We start from the raw sequence: 17,788 nt of genomic DNA, 5'->3' as shown, positions 1-17,788 counted from the left end.
TTTAATCCAGCCTATAGTAACAAATGCCAGCTCTACCTCTCCCCTCCAGCCTCTCATTCCGGGTGTTTGTGCTTGGGCAGGACTTTGGGGATGCTTCTGCCTCCATCCACTGGGAGAGGTTTGACCAAGGGAAGATGTGCTGGAGTTCAGTTGTCGCTGAACAGCTGGGCCCTGCACATCTGTCTAGAGGAGGGGGGAGCATTAATCCAATCATTCAACTCATTTGTTGCTGTGACTTCCTGCCAGGTTTGAGCCAAACTCAGGTTGCGGCCTGATTTTCTGCAAATTCCCTGAGGCTGGGGAACACCGGGACCACGGGGGCCCTGGGCAGCCAGGAGTTCCACAGAGGGGATGCGATTCTGGCCCAGAATATGTCAAGGCCAAAGACAGTTGTGGGATTTTGGGTGCCAGCATTGCTGTTTCCTGCAGCTTGGTGCCATCCTGGGCTCGGTGTAGTGGGCACCTGGGGCACAGCCTGGCACAGCCCATTTGTGCAGAGGCTGAGCCCACCTGGTGCAGCTCTCAAGGGTTTGATGTGGGGCAGAGAGGGCTGGGCAGGTCTCATCTTGGGGGCAGCAGGAGGGATTTGATCTCTGTCCCCTGTGCCGCAGGTCACTGCTGGGTGTTTGAAGAGCTGTGATGCCCGACGGAGACACGCTTCCACATCAGCAGTGGAACCTCATCCAGGCTTAGGGACAACAGCCCATCCTCACCAGAGCTCCTCTCAGCATGTCCAGGCAGCCCAGACATTCCCTGGACCCTCCCTGTGCTGCTCTTGGCTTGGGCTCTCCACTGGAACAAATCCTCAAGGGTCGCTCTGTCCCCCTCTGAAGAGCCCGTGGCTCACGGATGCTGCAGCCCCTTGGGAAGGCGTCGGGGAGGTGACACACGGGACCCCAGAGAGGCGGCAGCGGGAGCCACCAGAGACGAGCAGCGAGCGGGACACTGGTCACTGCGAGGACCCCGTTGATGCTCAGGACATCCCTGCACCCCGCTGGAGTGATGCCAGCTGCTGCTTAGCACCCAGGAGGAAGGGAGGGGGAGTGCCCCTCCTTGAGCGCCCCGCTGTCCTCTCCTGCGCTGGCTCTCCCGGCCCCCGGGAGCCCGCGGTGATGTGACCCGTGCTCGGCACACCCCCGGTCCTGTCGGGAGCCTCCCCCAGCCAGCCCAGCCATGATGTGCGAGGTGATGCCCACCATCAGCGAGGGGGACCCGCTGGGCCCCCCCCAGGGCTCGGAGGCGGACGCTGACTTTGAGCAGCTGATGGTGAACATGCTGGACGAGAGGGACAAGCTGCTGGACACGCTGCGGGAGACGCGCGAGACGCTCGCTGTCACCCAGAGCCGCCTGCAGGAGACGCTTCGGGAGCGGGACCAACTGCAGAGGCAGCTGAACTCGGCACTCCCACAGGTGAGGACCTGCCCCTGGCACGAGCAGAGCCTGTCCCAAGGCACGTGAGGGGAACTGGATGTGGGCTTTAGCTCGTGGCTCTGGAAGGGTTGGCTTGATGTGACAGTGGTGACGCTGCTGCGAGTGTTGCACCTCATGCCAACAGCAAATCCTGTCGGTTCTCTCAGGCCAAGCCACGACCAGCTTGGACATCTCCCCTTTTCCTCTGTATCCTCACTGGCCTGTGGGGAGGGGTAGAAGTGCAATCCCCCCTGTCCACAGGGGAGTGGATTTGGAGAAGGGTCAAAACCACGCCAAGGACACCCCAGGGTGAGAGCAATGCAGATGCAGAGCCTTCACTTCCCTTCCCATGGGCACAGTCAGTCCCTTGGGGGACAGCACCTGGGGAGCAGATAGCTCATTTCAGGCAGCAGATTGGGCTTGCTGCCTCCAGTCAACTTCTTGGGATGTTAGAAAGTGCTGAGCCCACACTGGCACCTTAGATGGGGACATTAACGATTAACCATTAACCATTCATCACCTTCCTTCCCCACTGTGCAGAGCAGCCCTGCTGCTGCCCCTTCCCTCACCAGGAGGGCTCCTTTCCATCAGCCCTGTTCCCCAGTGGGGTGGTGGGACTAATACGTCTCAGTCTTGGTCCTGAAAGGGGACACTGGAGGCAGAGCTAGGACACTGGAGGTGCAGGGTGGGGACTGGGACATCTCGGAGAGCAGAGGGGCAGAGGTCAGTGAAGCTGAACTCTGAGGTCTGTGCTCAGTGAGCAGCCCAGGGCTTGGGGAATCAGAGCTTGCCTTGGGGCTTCTCCTGGTGCTCTGCTCCTGGTTCATTCAACTGCAGGGCCCTCTCCAGGTACTCCAGAGCTCTGGACTTGATTTCCACAAAGATGTTCAGGCTAGAAGAGGGTGAGGTGGGTGAGGCCAGTGTCACAGGGCTGTGCAGGATGAGTCTGAGCTGCCCACCATCCCTTTGGGGTCTTGTGGGACAGCACAGTGTCCCAGGACTCAGACATGAGGCAGCAGGGATTTTGAGGGGCTATTGCTGTGCTCCATTGTGGGTATGGAGTGGGAGGAGCCCAACAGCCAAGGGACTCAGGAGGCTTTGAATGCTTGCTTGTTCTAACTCTGCAGTTGTGACCTGGGATCCTCCTTGCCTGGGTGCTGGGGTTTGGAGCACCAGATCTCTTGGAGAGATGGGAAATGCGTCAAAACTAGTGGCACGAGCTTAGGACAGAGCTTGGGCTGTTGGCTGGCCAGCTCCCTGCATCTCTGCCTTGTCTGGATGGAGGAAAGCAGTTTGGGAACAGCTGCTCCATCCACAGAGCTGGGCTGGTCCTGCCTCTGCCCAAGATGCTGAGAGCAGAACACCCAACAGTGCTTCCCAGGAGCTCCTGGGATTCCTCTGGATGAGTTTCTACCTTCCTGAGAGATTTGCTGAGACGTCCCCAGGTGTTGGGTGCATCCAGCCCCACCAGCACATCCCTGTGCTGGAGGCTCGGTCCCTCTGCTCCCCGCTCTGAAGAGAGCAAGCCGGGTCACCCTGACGCTCTGCCCGCCCCATCACAGCCTCGCGGATTAAGGGATGCGCGGATTGATCCTCGGCTCCCGCTCCAGGGATGGGCCCCGGGAGCCTCGCGGTGTGCTCGGAGCAATCTGGGTCAGCACACGGGGACGTGCTGGCAGCGCTGTGCCCGCGACCCACCGGGTGCCTGCCTGGGGCTGCCTCTGGGCCCCTCCCGCCCTGGGATGTGAAGATCCCATGGGGAATTTACCAGAGCTTCCGCTACCTCCCGCAGTCCCTGTGCGGGCGGGGGGCTCCACACCCGGGCACGGTGGCTCCCCGTGCCCCCTGTGCTCGCTCCCGGGCATGAGAGCTCGGCATGAACACGGGCAGCAAAGGCGCTCAGCTGCCCAATGGGATTAATCCCAGGATGTGCATGTACCAGGTGAGTGGGACCGGGATGCGCGGGTCTCTTCCCAGGGCACTGTGTGGGGGCATCCCATAGGTCTGTCCCATCCTCTTCCTCCTTTTCTGTGACTTCTTTTGCCCGGAACCTTCCTGCAGTGTCTCAGACTCCATTGGGAATGGGATGCAAGCTAGATTTCTGGGAGAACCCCTTTTTGAGGGCAGGACTGGGCACCCAGGCTCATCAGTCGTGTCCCCCAGTGCAGCCAGGCTGGGGGATGCACTGCCTGGTGAGGCTGGGATGGATGGCAGCTGGGGATGTGGCACTCTGCAGCCTCTTAGGGTGCAGTGGCAGCTGGATGCTGCTGTGTCGGCATGGGACAGGCTGGGAATGTGCATCTGGTGCAGATCCAGGCGTGGGGCAGGCAGGGGATGTGCCTGTCCAGGGCAAACCCCTTGGCAGGGATGCTCCAGGGATGCTCCTGCCTGTAGCTCCCATTCCCCCTTTGCCTGTGCTGCATGGCTGAGCCATCCCCACCCTCAATCCACGGGGGCATCCCTCAGCCCCCAAAAGGCAGAACTCCAGGGCAATTTCCTGGGGAGACTAAGCTGCCTTAATGCTTCTTACATGATTTATTTATTCATGTGGGAGTGCTGAATGCAACTTAATCAGGCTGAAAGCTCCAGTTCCAGCCCCCTTGTTCTGCAGGGAACTGGTGGCCGAGGACCGAGCCCTTGGCAGATTCTGGGTGCTCTCAGCAGTCCCCCAAGGCCCTGGCTTTGCTCCCTCCTGCCCAGCCCCCAGCTCAGTTTCTCCTGGGGACAGGTGCCACCAGGGGATGTGACACTCAGGGCTCCTGGTGCATACAGATGTGTTCCCAGTGCATGGTGCTGTGTGGGATGGAGCTCCTCCCTGTGCTGTCATGGCTTGGGGCTTTCTCAGGAGTCCCTGTCCCCATCTGTGTTGGGGAGAACATGCGCCCAGATTGCACAGGGCTGAGGGCTGCGGGCTGTCGATGGCCATGGAAACCTCCCGCAGTTACTCCTTCTGTGGAGCTCTGCTGCACCTTTGCTACCTCTGGGGCTGCATGAAGAGCGGAGATCTGGCTTTTCTGGGCTGAGCAGACCTCCAAAGACTTCTCAAACTGAGGGCCCCCAAGAGCCGGGGCAGGTCCTGACATCAAACAATCCCATTTAACTTCAAAGTGTATCTTGAGTTAACTTGCAAAGACCAGCAGGTAAATGTGAACCTCAGGAGCTCCAGGTGGGGGAAAGCACCCACCGAGTAAGACCCTGCAATCATCTCCAGATTTTGGGAACGATGGAGGGATCTGGCTGTTTTGTGGAACCGTTGGAGCTGGTTGTGTTCCTATAAGACTAGGTTGCTGAGATGTTGGATTCCTGCTTGCCTGGCTGCACAGTGCTCCTCCCTGAGCAATCCCAGGTGGAAATACACGTCCCGATGGAGGGAGGACACTAGTTCCCCATGAACGGTCTCAGAGAGCCCCAGTGTTGTATCCAGGAGGCCTGGGAGGTGCTGGTGCTCAGCGCTGGGGGTGGGTGATGGTTGGAGTCCTGGGTTTACCCAGCAGGATTTAATCTGTGTAATCCCATGCTACAACTGCTGGGGTTTTGTTTATCCCCTTGTCTCCAATTTGGGATTTTCTCTCCATTCTGCTCCACTTCTGGGACCGAAGGAGAGGTGGGGTGATGGTGATGCCACATGGGCAGACGATGGATGGGACTCTCCCTCTCGTGCCGAGTCAGCAGCACTGATTTCCCAGCATGGGCATCCTTCCCACGCATCCCCTGCCACTCCTGTCAGGAGCAATCACTCCAATTAGGGGCTTTAAAATGCCATTAATCCTGCAGCTGGAGCCAGTTTGTCCCCAGGCTCGGGTGTGTTGGAGCAGCAGCCACGCTCCTGCCACAGACAGGGAATTTTGCTGGCCCTGGTGTGATCCCACTGCATCCCTGTCTGTGCTGGGATGGTACTGGGAGAGACACAAAGGGGCCCTGGGCTGAGGACTTTGACATTTCAGCTTTTCCATGCTACAGGCCTCGGAGCCTTCGCCTCCTGAGCCTCCTAAACCTCTCTGTGCTCTTCCAGCCATCTCCATGCTGGTGGTTCCTGGCCCCCTTCAGCTCTTCCCTGTGCCTTCCCCCCGATGCAGCCAGGGAAGAAAACCCCAAACCCCCATTACGACTGATGCTGACTGAAGATCCGAGTCCCAGTCCCCAGCATCCCACTTCAATACCTGGTGTGGTGCTCCGGGTCTCCCCTCCCTGCTCCGACAGTGAAAACAGCATCTCTATGTCCTGCTCCATCTCTCCATCCTGCTCCATCCCTCCATCCCCCGTCCTGCTCCATCCCTCCATCCTGCTCCTGCCCTCCATCTCTCTATCCTGCTCCATCCCTCCATCCCCCGTCCTGCTCCTGCCCCCCGTCCTGCTCCTGCCCTCCATCCTGCTCCTGCCCTCCATCTCTCTATCCTGCTCCATCCTTCCATCCCCCGTCCTGCTCCTGCCCTCTGTCCTGCTCCCTCTTACCCCAGGACTTGGGGCCAGGCCAACAGTTGCACGATGAAGGTTTGGTTTTAATGCAAACTGGCTCCTTCCCAAGCTGCTGGGCTTCCTGCAGAGGACTCCCAGGCTGTGTCTTATTGTCCACCCTTGGACAGGAGATCAGGCACCTCTCCTTCACTTTCTAATCTGTTTATAGGTGTCCCTGCTTAGTCCCAGAGCTTATCAGAGCTAGGCAGGCACCTCTGCCTTGCCTGGGAGACTTCTGACCATGGCCAGGGAAGAGGAAAATCATCTGGATCCTCTTTATCTCCACTTCGCTGGGTTGGGCCATGGCACACATGTGGATGGGGGTGGAGGCTGCACTCCAGTGTGACCCTGCAGCCGTGAGCTGGGGACAGCTTGTCACGGTCCCCCACTCGCCTGGTGCGCGCCAATGACCCAGAGCACGGTGGTAGCATTGGCATCTGGCACAGCTGGGGCTGAGGGAGGTGGCTACAAGCGAGTGCTGGAGTGATTTATTCCTATTTTTTATTCCGAAGGCATTGTACTCAGGCGCTGTGTACTCGGCTGACCTCACTGCTGGCCTGGCTCGCCGCAGGGCCATTGCTATTTTTGATGTAAATGTTCATTTTTGCAGCCTTTCCCTGAGGGGGGACGGTTATCGAGGGCTCTTTGATTTGCCATGGGGTGATTCAGGCCTGGCACAGGATGTGGGACACGCAGTGCAGGGTGCAGGCAGCATTCCTGTCGGGATGGAGGCTTGGAGAGGAGCACCCCGAGGGAAGGTGCCCACCCCTGGCTGTGACCTGCTGACCGCGGGTGTGCCGGGCTGGCCGCGGCAGGCACTGCCTCTCTCTTCAGAGGATTTGCTCCCTTTTAATCGCCTCTTTCAGGGTGAAATCCTGATTGCAGGAGCATCTGTACAGCCTGGCCACAGGCACGGCGAGGGAATGTGGGGAGGGGAGGCTGAGTGCTGGCGGTCACTGTCCCCAGTGCTGGCCGCCCCTGTCCTCTTGCTGCCTCCAATGCCTTGTCCCCCCCATCCCGCTGCCCTGCCCTGTTCACTCGTGGGAAGAACATCCGTGCCCACAGCCCGTGGCCCGTGGCCCGTGCCAGCCACGGGGCAGAGCAAGCAGTTTCCACCTTTGCAGATCCCGAGGCTTTGGTGCTGGAAAAGCCCCGAGCTGATGCGTCCCCCACGTTTACAGCTCGGGCTTCTGGAAGACATCCCCGGGGCCATCCGGGCTGCCGGGATGCTTTTCCCAAGCTCCTGGAGCCCTGCCGCTGGTCTCTTGGCGTGTTGGGGGACCGGGGGAGTGACAGATCCCTCAATCTGAGGCGGTGCTCAGGCACCTCTCTGGCACGTCTCCCCGCCGCTGTCTGCTTGCCGGCATTCCCACCCCGGCTGCGATCCGCGGGGATGCTCGGGAGCTGCGCTCGCATAACGCCCGGGACGCGGCCGTGTTCCCGCGGCCGGGCTGCGCAGAGCTCGAGCCCGCCCGCATCCCAGCGCCTCCGGGAAGGGCTGGGCTGCCACAGCGGGCTCCCAGCCGAGCGGGATCTGCCCAGGGTTCGCTGTGGATGGGTTCACTGGGATGGACCCGGAGCGAGTGTGGGATGGGTTGATGATGAGGTTTGGGGTGTGGTGAGAGGTTTGGGGGAGAGCTGGTGAGAGGAAGGGTGATCCCAGGGCTGGAGGGATCCCTGGGGAAGGGATGGGGCCGGGGGTGATCCCAGATCGGAGCAGTTCCTAAGAAGGGATGGGAAGAGGGAAAATTGCAGTGGTCCCTGAGGAATGGATGGGGCAAGAGGGGGTCTGGGAAGGAATGGGGGACGTCGAACCCTGGGATAATGCCAGAGCAGGGATTTTGGAGCAGGGATGTGGGGTGGCAGCAGCCTGAGGTAGGTGACAGGCAGGAAAGCAGCTGTTTATGGGGACAGTGACTCTTTCCCGTCACTGTGACCTGCTCAGGTCCTGTCCCACTGTGGGGTCTCAGCTGCACCAGTGCCACCACCATCCCCACCTATCCCAGGCTACAAACGCCACCAGTGGGACAGGTTGGGGGTGGGGAGGGAGAGGGAAAATGTGGCTGGGGCAAACAGATGAAAAAGCTCTGGATTTCTCAGAGCTTCAGCTGTCACAGGAGGTTTCACTTGGAGCTAAGCAGAGCATTTGGTTCAGCCTAAGCCTCAATGCTTTGCTTCGGTTTGAAGGGGTTTTATTTGCTAAACCTGAAATGAAAGTGAAAAATAATTTCATGCTGTAAAACAGCTCTCAGCCCCTTCTTGAAATTTGGTTTGTTAATGCTCCATCAAATCCTTCTCAGCTTCTTCTGAAATCCTTTGCCTTTTAAAATTCTTCCCAACACTGAACCTGGTGTGAATTCATGGCACATTCCCCCATTTGCATTTCTCACCCTAAGAATTCCCAGCTGCAAAACCTCACTTGGGCCTGGCACTGCTGAAGAGCAACTGGGAGCAATGGGAGGTGCTCCTGACTCATCCAGGTGCCTGGGTTTCATTTTCTGAGGGAAAGGGAACCCTCCTGCATCCGAGGGACTCCAAAGCGAGTTTCCCTTCCCCTCCGACACAGGCACAGGTGTGATTGTGGTTTTCACCCTGTCTCAAGGGATGTGCTGGGTGTGCAGCATTCCTTTGGCATTGCTCTGGGCATGGCTCTTCCTTGCTGGCTGTCATATCCCTGGAGAGAGAGGCAGCAGCGAGAGCTGGTGGCACCTGGCGTATCTCCTGCTGTGCCCCATCCCTCTGAGCTGGGACTCGGGACCTGGGGGTGCCCCATATGCAGCTCGCTGGGCCTCCACATGCTGGACTGAGGCACCAGCCTCTTTCTTTTGGAAGGAAGTTTTGGATGATTCCAGGTGCTGAGGCCATGGCAGAGGCTGGCTGGGGGCCAGGGGACTCATCCTGGCCAGCTGTGGCTTTGTGGTGTATTTTAGATTGATGGGATGCTCCAAGGTGGGACCTGCATCCAGGGGACATTGGGAGTGGGAACATGTTGGTGGTCTTGACTGGGATGCTTTAAATGGCATCCACCACCTCTGCAGCTGTAGAGCAATTTCTTGTGTCATTGGACATCAAACCAAGTGGGATAAATCTTGAGCTGCTGTGTTCTCCTTGTCCAAAGCATGAGGGAAGCCAGGAACAAATCCCCTCCCGGCCTGGCTGTGCCTCGGCACCGGTTTCTCCATGTTCCCTGCAGCGTTACCCTGGTTGGGTTTGGGTGGGAGTGCCGTGCTGGAGGTCCAGCAGTGGGGCTGGGATGCTGGCTCCACCTCACCTGCTGGCCTGGCCCGCTCTCCGCAGGAGTTTGCGACGCTGACGCGGGAGCTCAGCGCCTGCCGGGAGCAGCTCCTGGAGAGGGAGGAGGAGATCTCAGAGCTGAAAGCCGAGCGCAACAACACCCGGGTAAGCCCGGAGACCCTGCTGGCAGGCCCTCGGTCCTGTGCCTGTGGGACCCCAGGGCTGCTGGGCCCATCCTAGCAGTGACAGCCCCTCTCTCGTCCCGCTGCAGCTCCTGCTGGAGCACCTGGAGTGCCTGGTGTCACGGCATGAGCGCTCCCTCAGGATGACCGTGGTCAAGCGCCAGGCCCAGTCGCCATCCGGCGTGTCCAGTGAGGTCGAGGTGCTCAAGGCACTCAAGTCGCTCTTCGAGCATCACAAAGCACTGGATGAAAAGGTGGGAAAGTTGCTGGGACCTCTCCTGCTCAGAGCTCCTTCTCCTAACCCTCTACTCCCTCTCTTACTTTGTGGTGTTAAAGTTACATGGGGGCCCTCAGCAGGAAAGTCTTGGGTATCCTGGAGCTGCATTGAGGAGCTGCTGGGGCTGCCCAGTGGATCCTCTGGGTCTGAGGGGGACAGGGAACTCCCTCAGGTCACTCTCGGGGTGATGGCATTTGACACCCTGGGTTAGTCTTTGCTGTTCCTCTTCCTTCATTCACCTCAAGCATCTCCTTCCTCTGCTAGGAGACCTCTTCAGGCTATTCTGGCCATAGATCTCCAAGAACTGGCCCAGCCTGATGTCTCCAACACAATTTCAGCCCACCCCATGATGGGCTGGATGATCCTGAACCTGAATCCACCTGAGCCTGTCAGCCCAACAAACAGGCCTGGGAGTATGCCTAAATCCTGGACACCCTTGTCCCAGATCAATGACAGCCTTTCCCATTGTTTCGCTCACCTGCAGGTGAGGGAGCGCCTGCGAGCAGCCTTGGAGCGAGTGGCCACCCTGGAGGAGCAGCTGGTGGATGCCCATCGGCAGGTAAGAGGTACCTGGGCACCTGCTGGGCTGGGAATACTCCCCATTGCCTTTGGCACTTCGTGTGGTATTTGCATTCAGTCAGGTTTGATGTAAGGCTTTTGTTCCAAAATTGATGTTTACTTGAAGGTTTGGCTGTATTTAAGGAAACCTTGTAAAGATTCTGAAAACCATTTGTCTCACTGGTGACATTTCCCTGTTGTTTGCTGTTTGGAATTGACTCACAAAAACAGTCTGAATCTGAATCATTCCAGGGGGCTGAGGATCACTTGGGATTTACCCTGATTTGATAGAGACCCAAACCACACTGCTTCAAGCATCTCGTCTTGCATGCCCCATCTTATTCCCTGCTGGAGTCCTGAGGATGGGACTTTGCTGTCCCAAACCTCCAGCCATGGTCATCCCAAAATCCCAGAACCCTACACTCATTCGGTGGGAAGGAGCCTTAAAGCTCCTCTCTTTCCACCCCCTGCTGTAGGCAGATACACCTGCCACTATCCCAGGTTGCCCCAAGCTCTGTCCAGCCTGGCCTTGGACACTTTCAGGGATAAAGTGTTTTTCAAGAGACATGAACTCCATTTTCCTTGCTGGAGTTTGTGCCCAGGCACTGCTCCCAAAAGGAGAGGGCCATTCCAACAGCCTCTGCCAGCCAAATTTTGCTCCTCTTTCCAGTTCTCAGGATAAATCTCATGGTCTTTCCTGGGCTCCCAGGCCCCTCTCCTTTGCAGAGACCGTTCCCCATCCTCTCCTATCAGAGCAGGATACGGAACCAGTGTTTATCTCCTGCTCCTGCTGTGCTGGATTCAGAATCTGTCTGGCTGTAAACCAGTGAAATGAGCTGGGAGGGAGCCCTGGGATCCAGGGCTCACCAGGAAAACCTCCCTCAGTGCTGAGCCTTCCCAGCACCTCTGACTTCCTCTGTCTTAGAACTGGGGAGTCATTGAGGCTGGAAAAACCTCCAACTTTTGATCAAACACCCAAATGCCCACTGAAAATTATTGTGAAGTTCCATGTCCACTTGTTCTTTGAACACTTCCAGGGATGGTGACTCCATCACTGCCCTGGGCAGTTTTGCCAGGGCCTGACCACCCCTTCAGGGAAAAATTTCTTCCTGAAAGATTTGTGCCTCACCATCCCCTGGCACAGCTTGAGGCCATTTCTTGTCCTGTCCCTGTTCCCTGGGGGCAGAGCCCGACTGTCCCCCTGGCTGTCCCTCCTGTCAGGGAGTTGTGCAGAGCCAGAAGCCCCTGAACCTCCTTTTCTCCAGGCTCCATTCCTTTCTCTAAACATGCTCCAGCCCCTCAATGTCCTTCCCGAACTGAGGGGCCCAGAGCTGCCCCCAGGAATCCAGTGTGACTTGAGCAGTGCCAGCTCAGGGCTGTTCCTCACCTGCTCTCTCCAGTTCCCCGCAGCCACAAGCAGGACTCTGGCAGGAGGCTGGTGCAGCGCTTGCTGCAGCATCACTGCCCTCCCCTCCTGCTGTCTGCCACTGCTGAGTGCCTGTTCCCGTGCAGGTGGCAGCTCTGCAGCAAGGCTCCACCCGGGAGCCTGCGGCGGGCGAGCGCGATGAGAGGGAGCCCAAGGAACCAGCACCGAAACTTCCCTGGAAGGTGAGAGCCCTGGAAAACCCTGCTCTGACCATGCTCAGCAAGGCTGTCATTTCTCCCACCTCTCTCTTGCTGGCTCCAAGGTGCTGAAAACCTTTTTCCCTCTCCCCTGGGTCCAGTCCCGTGGGAAATGCCCTTCCTGATGGATACAGGCCATTTCTGAGAGGGGGGAATTTGTGCTCCAAGGGGTTCTGCTTCCCAGAGATCACAGAATGGTTTGTGTGGGAAGAGACCTCAAAGGCCATCTTGTTCCAACCCCCACCATGGGCAGGGACACCTTCTGCCAGATGCTCTGGGAAGCCCTCAACCATCCATATTCCATCATTCCTGTAAGAAGCCCCATCCCTGGCTCGTGGAGGCTGTTCATGGAGGTCCCAGAGCCCCCTGTCTCCACTTCCATCCCCTCACTGAGTCCCTGCAGGGCCACATTCCCACTTTGGATGGCTGCAGGCAATGCCACAGCCTGGGAGCTTTGGAGCATCCCAAGATCCACCTCCCTCTCTGGTGCCTTGCAGCGTCTCTCCAATGGCTCTGTCCACCCGGATGACGAGGCTGGGCGGGTGGTGGAGCTGCAGGAGCTCCTGGAGAAGCAGAATTTTGAAGTGGTCCAGGCCAAGGAGCGAATCTCTGCCTTGGCTGCCAGCGTGGCCGAGCTGGAGGAGGATCTGGGCACTGCCAGGAAGGATCTGATCAAATCTGAGGAGATGAGCAGCAAGTACCAGAGAGACCTCCGAGAGGTGAGTGCCTGTCCCCCTGCACTGCCCAGCAGAGACCTCACAGCTGCTTCCACTAGGCTGGGAAGGGATGGGAACTCCTGTTGTGTGCAGGGTGTTCTCCAAAGAGGCCACTGCCAATGGGAAATTGTCTGTAGGTCCACCAGCAGGACTTCCCTGAGATTACAGGCAGGCTCTCAGGTGTGCTGCACACCTGGGGCAGTGACCTGTGTCCTCTCTAGAAGATTTTCCTGTGATTGTTTCACTCTCCCTTTATCACTGTCTCATTCTGCTGTCCCCCATCCCCGTGTCAAGGGGGGTTTTCACATCCCTTGGACTCAGGGTGTCCCGAGGCTTAAAGGAGCTGGATGGCCCTGCTGTTCCCAAAATGCTGTCACAGAGCAGGATGTGACAGCCCCATCACTTCCTCAGGCCCTGGCACAGAAGGAGGACATGGAGGAGAGGATCACCACACTGGAGAAACGGTACCTGGCAGCCCAGCGAGAGGCCACCTCCATCCATGACCTCAATGACAAACTGGAAAACGAGTTGGCCAACAAGGAGTCCTTGCACCGCCAGGTACCAAAACCGGGCCCGAAGTGTTCCCCTGCCCCGGGGAGCTGGGGGGCAGGAGGGGTGCTGGGGGTGGGACACGCCGGGCAGTCACCCTGCTGTCCCACAGTGTGAGGAGAAGGCGCGGCACCTGCAGGAGCTGCTGGAGCTGGCGGAGCAGAAGCTGCAGCAGACAATGAGAAAGGCAGAGACGCTGCCCGAGGTGGAAGCGGAGCTGGCCCAGCGCATTGCTGCGCTCACCAAGGCAAGGGGCAGTGGTGGGGCCTGGGAACTGGAGGGGATGGGAGGGGAGGGGTTGGAGAGGGAGGGCAGTGCTGGGACCAGGGGAGGAGCTGGCTCTGGCCGCCCCCTGCAGCAATGGAGCCCTTGGCAGCCCAAAGCATCCCACTCTCCTTCCCAGCTACAGCCTCTCTGTCCCCTGCCGTCCCCACTGCTGCAGGGACAAGGCACTGCCTTTAAAGGACACCTCAATGTGTCCTGCACGTGTGGGGTTTGCTCCCTTCCCTCGGCCCCTTTCTCCAAGGTGAGGATGGCCCTGTTGCTGTGGATGCCTTTTGGCTTGGGTGAGACTGCTGTAGGATGAAGAAAGCACCAGGCTGGATTTTGGAGGGTGCAGGCCTGGAGAGAGAAATGGATGCGGCCATCCCTGCCCTCTCTGGGTTCCGGAATGGTGTTTAATCCCTCACAGAGCACCTCCAGCTCCTGTCACTGTGCCAGCAGGGCTGGTTTGGGCTCACAGGGAGCCCTGGCAGGGACGCAGGCAGCGGGAGAGAGCCCTGCATCCCAGGAAGGACTCAGATGCAGAGATGGATACCAGGGTGCAGCAGGGCCCTCATGGCTTTGGGGAGCATCGTTTGAGCAGGCTGCTCTGCTTTTCCCAGGCAGAAGAGAGGCATGGGAGCATCGAGGAGCACCTCCGGCAGCTGGAGACTCAGCTGGAGGAGAAGAACCAGGAGCTGGCCAGGGTAAGTCCTGATCCTGGCCTTGCTGCCTGGGTACCTGGGCACATCTGGATTGCACTACAAGGAACAGGCTGGGAGAACAGCCTGGTTAATCCTTTCCCAACCAGGATCACTTAAACTTGAGCCACACAGGAGCTCGTGGCACTGTCTGTTGCGATTTCCCCTCTCCCAGTCATCCAAGACTTGCTGTTAGTATTCCACGCCCACTCCTCTCCCAGCATCACACCCTGGGGCAAGCTGGGACCCCAAATGCAGGGTGGAAGGGGAGGCTCCAGCAGCTCTTCCCCTGGGCTTGGATCAGCAGGATGGAAAGGGCAGGAGGCTGAGCTACTCTGCCCTGGCCTGCACTGTCCCTTCTCCAGCTTCTTTGCTTCTCAGCCAGGGGCTGGGCTGTTCATACAGATGATGTTACAGATGCTCCTGGGGAAGCCCCAACATGTTTTGCCTTAATTTGAAAATGCAGAAGTTCAGTATTCATTGGGGTCTGGAAAGTGTCCCCAGCGTGGACATTCCTGGCAGATACACAAGAGAAGCTTTCTTGAGGGGCAGGCAGGCGTGATCTCCCTAAACCTTTTTGTCTCCCCTTCATCCCTGGCTGGGAGGTGGCAGGGAGCAGCAGAGCCACCACAGAGGTTCCAACCAGAGCTGTAAGAGGTGGATTTGTCCCCACAAGCTGGGCCTGGTGGGTCAGCTCTGACACCACAGCTGGCACAGGATTGCAGAGGGCACTGAGCCCCTCTGGATGTGACGGGGATGTCACTGTGTCTGTCCCAGGCCCGCCAGCGGGAGAAGATGAACGAGGAGCACAACAAGCGGCTCTCAGACACCGTGGATCGGCTGCTGAGCGAGTCCAACGAGAGGCTGCAGCTACACCTCAAGGAGAGGATGGCAGCCTTGGAGGAGAAGGTAGTGCCTGGGGCAGGGTTCCTCTGGGAGTTGAAGGGTCTGCAGCCCTTCTGTGTCTCATCCAGCCATGGCCCAGGGCTGGAAGTGCCTATGCAGGGCTGGAGAAATGGTAACATGCAGGACACGGCTGTGCTGGGGCTGGTGGAACATGGGGAACTGCTCCGGTTACCTCTCCCAGGGACATCCCACCACCACCCACACCAGCAGGATTCGTCCTGCTCCATTCCCTCGCCTCCCTGTGTCTCTGCTGGTGCAGCCCTGATGCCATCCATGCCAAGCTGTCAGAGCAAATCCCAACTGCATTTTGCAGGAAAAAATGCTGTGTTCATCCTGTCCCAGTGCCTGTGCCTCCATGTGCTGCCTTAAAACCTTTCTACCCCCAGGTCCAGACTGATTTCTCCAAGCAAGGGTAGCGTCCATGAACATCTCCCACCTGAGTCAGGGGGAACAGAGTTTCCTTGGAGGAGCCAGCTGGAGCTGTGGCTGCCTCAGTGTCAATGGAATTAACTGGGAGCAGCTGGCTCCAAGCAAGGATCCACCCACAAAGGAAGTGGGAGGTCAGGCCTTGGTGATTCAGCTCTCTTGGGCTTCCTGCCCTCAGCAAGTTGGAGCACAGGGGTGCAGCCCCCAGCTGATGCCTCCAGGGCCGGCTCTGTCCCCACACTGCTCTGCTCCTCCTGTCCCCAGCCAAATGTGGCTGTGCCAGCATGTCCAGTTGTTCAGCAGATTTGTCTGGATAAAGAGCAGGACCCAACCTGCGGGGATGAGTCCAAATCCTACCCCAGCAAGCAACAGGGACCAGAGTGGTGACATGTTGTGAAGGCAGTGCCTGCTCCCCAGTCTGGTGCCAGCACTGTCCCACCCTGAGAGTTTATCCAGGTCCTTCATGCACAAAAAATGATCCTGTTTGGCTGGCATCACTCACCAGAAATGAGAACTGGTTCAGGCAGTTACAAACTCTCCAGGAGAGGTTTCGATAGATATTAGGGAAAAAAAAAAAAAAAAAATTCAAGGAAAGAATTATAGCATTGGAATAGACTGCCCAGGACAGTGGTGGAGTCACCATCGCTGGAAATGTTCCAAAAACATGGATGGGACATTTGGCGTCGTGGTGCTGGGGGGAATGGTTGGGCTCAGTCTTAGAGGGCTGTTCAATCTTAACAATGCCATGGTTCTGTGATTCTATAAGCACATCTCCTTTCCCTGCTGCCTACTCCCTAGCTTAGATGTAAGGGACATTTCTCCTCAGGATGCAGCTGCTCAAGGGGTTGTTCTCCTCTCAGATATATTTCCTAACTGTCAAGCCCTGTCCATCAAATCCTTCATCGCCCTCCATGGCCATGCTTAGCCACAGAGTGGGGCAGGAGTTGAGCTGTGGCCATCCTGCTTGAGAGGCAGGAGCTTTGTAGGTGAGACCTGTGCACAGGCAGGTGAGGAGCAGCCTGGGGAGCTTTTCCAGGTGTTCACTACACAGGGATTCCACACTGGCCATTCCTGGGAGGCCACGTGGCCATTTCCTAAATGGTCTCTCTTTTTTCTTTCCTGATTTTGTTCCCTTTTATTTTCTTTGGTTTTTCTTAAAGAATACATTGTTACAAGAGCTGGAAAATACCCAAAAGCAGATAGAGGAACACCAGCATGACAAGGTAAATGCGGCTACAGGGATCTGACCCAGTGATGGCATTGCCTCACTCCCAACCCCCAGCTAGGGTCACTTGCTTCTAAAATGCTCCAGTTTGGGAGGAGCTGGGATCCCAGAGCACCTGGCAGCAGGAGGCCACACACTCACCCACGCAGTAGCTGGATGGAAGCTGCCACCCCCCTCCCCGGAGAGCCCCGGGTCAGTTCCCTCCCAGGCATGTTGGGTCCCATCTCCGTGTTTCTGTCACACTCATCCATCCCTGAGCCCACTGGGGACAGTGGCAAGGCCGGGGTGGCTTCAGCCCTGCATAGAGGAGGGCTGGGGCAGCCGCGTCTGCCTGGCTCCTGAGGCTTTCTCGGACTGGGGAAGATCTGCCCCGTGCCCAGCCTGCAGAGGCCCCGTAGGCCTTCACCCCTGCTCTCAGATAAAGCACCTCAGTACCATCTGCATGAACCAATAGAAGCCTTGCTAGAAAGCTGGAGGGACGTGGCTTTTTGGAACAGTGGGAGCTTTTGAGATGTGCTGCATGTCTCGTGCATGGTTTGGAGCATCAGGAGGGCTGCTTTTCCCCTTGCCTGCAGGGAGGATGTGTGCTTATTCCTTGTGCTTCCCAGCCGTGGCTGCTCAGGTCTGGGCAGGGCAGAGCTTGGGGACTTGCATGACACTGCTGGCACTTTGACCACTCTGGCTCAGCCTGTTTGTCCCCCAGACTGGATCCTGCCGTGCCTGGGAGATCCCTTCTCCCCTCCCTTCCTGTCCATCTACAGCCTCCCCCTGGCATCTCCCAGCACTGGGTGTGGGCACAGCATGGGGATGCAGCTGGGAGCAGGAGGGACAGGGCCAGCAGCAAGTTTGGCTGGGGGGGTCCCTCAGTGCCAACCCCTTGCCAAGGGAACTCACATGTGCAGTCTGGAGCAGAACCAGAGCATCTAAGTGGGACCTGTTCTTCATCTCCCAGAGCAGCATTCCTTGAGGACCTGTGTCTGTCTGTCCTGATCCTCCCTCCCCAGCACCCTCATTCCCTGTGCTTACTGATGTGTCCAAGATGCTTTAAACCTGGGGTGGGGATCTGTAAAGGGAATGTAAACATGGCAATAGCCAAGCACGTGGATTACCCCACACCTGGCAGCTCTCCAGAGCAAACCCGAGCCCTGCCTGTCTCATCCCCCCAAACAGCGGCGTCTGTCCGATGAGATTGACAAGCTGAGGCTGGAGGTGGATCAGCTCAAGACCAGAAGTGGGACGTTTGTGGAGAGTGTGCACACCAGGTA

General features: G+C 58.0%; 1 protein-coding gene across 10 annotated transcripts in view; it reads left to right on the top strand.

Annotated features, from left to right (window-relative positions):
- Nucleotides 1–17,788, top strand: part of PPFIA4 (PTPRF interacting protein alpha 4) — a 61,331-nt gene that overhangs the window by 26,782 nt on the left and 16,761 nt on the right. For 7 of the 10 annotated variants that reach the window (XM_040085657.1, XM_040085654.1, XM_040085653.1 and 4 more), the window contains exons 2-13: nucleotides 612–1,410; nucleotides 9,163–9,264; nucleotides 9,371–9,535; nucleotides 10,043–10,117; nucleotides 11,629–11,724; nucleotides 12,237–12,458; nucleotides 12,867–13,013; nucleotides 13,117–13,251; nucleotides 13,889–13,972; nucleotides 14,744–14,875; nucleotides 16,459–16,521; nucleotides 17,694–17,785. In XM_040085657.1, the coding sequence (XP_039941591.1) occupies nucleotides 1,174–1,410; nucleotides 9,163–9,264; nucleotides 9,371–9,535; nucleotides 10,043–10,117; nucleotides 11,629–11,724; nucleotides 12,237–12,458; nucleotides 12,867–13,013; nucleotides 13,117–13,251; nucleotides 13,889–13,972; nucleotides 14,744–14,875; nucleotides 16,459–16,521; nucleotides 17,694–17,785 (1,550 nt within the window). In that variant the 5' untranslated portion in view covers nucleotides 612–1,173. The remainder of the gene's footprint in view (nucleotides 1–611; nucleotides 1,411–9,162; nucleotides 9,265–9,370; nucleotides 9,536–10,042; nucleotides 10,118–11,628; nucleotides 11,725–12,236; nucleotides 12,459–12,866; nucleotides 13,014–13,116; nucleotides 13,252–13,888; nucleotides 13,973–14,743; nucleotides 14,876–16,458; nucleotides 16,522–17,693; nucleotides 17,786–17,788) is intronic. The other 3 variants (XM_058423455.1, XM_040085656.1, XM_040085655.1) reach the window with 1 other exon arrangement.

This window comes from Hirundo rustica, chromosome 24 (assembly GCF_015227805.2).
Source record: "Hirundo rustica isolate bHirRus1 chromosome 24, bHirRus1.pri.v3, whole genome shotgun sequence".
In the NCBI taxonomy this organism is placed as follows: Eukaryota; Metazoa; Chordata; class Aves; order Passeriformes; family Hirundinidae; genus Hirundo; species Hirundo rustica.
This window is presented reverse-complemented; position numbering and strand designations above follow the sequence as displayed.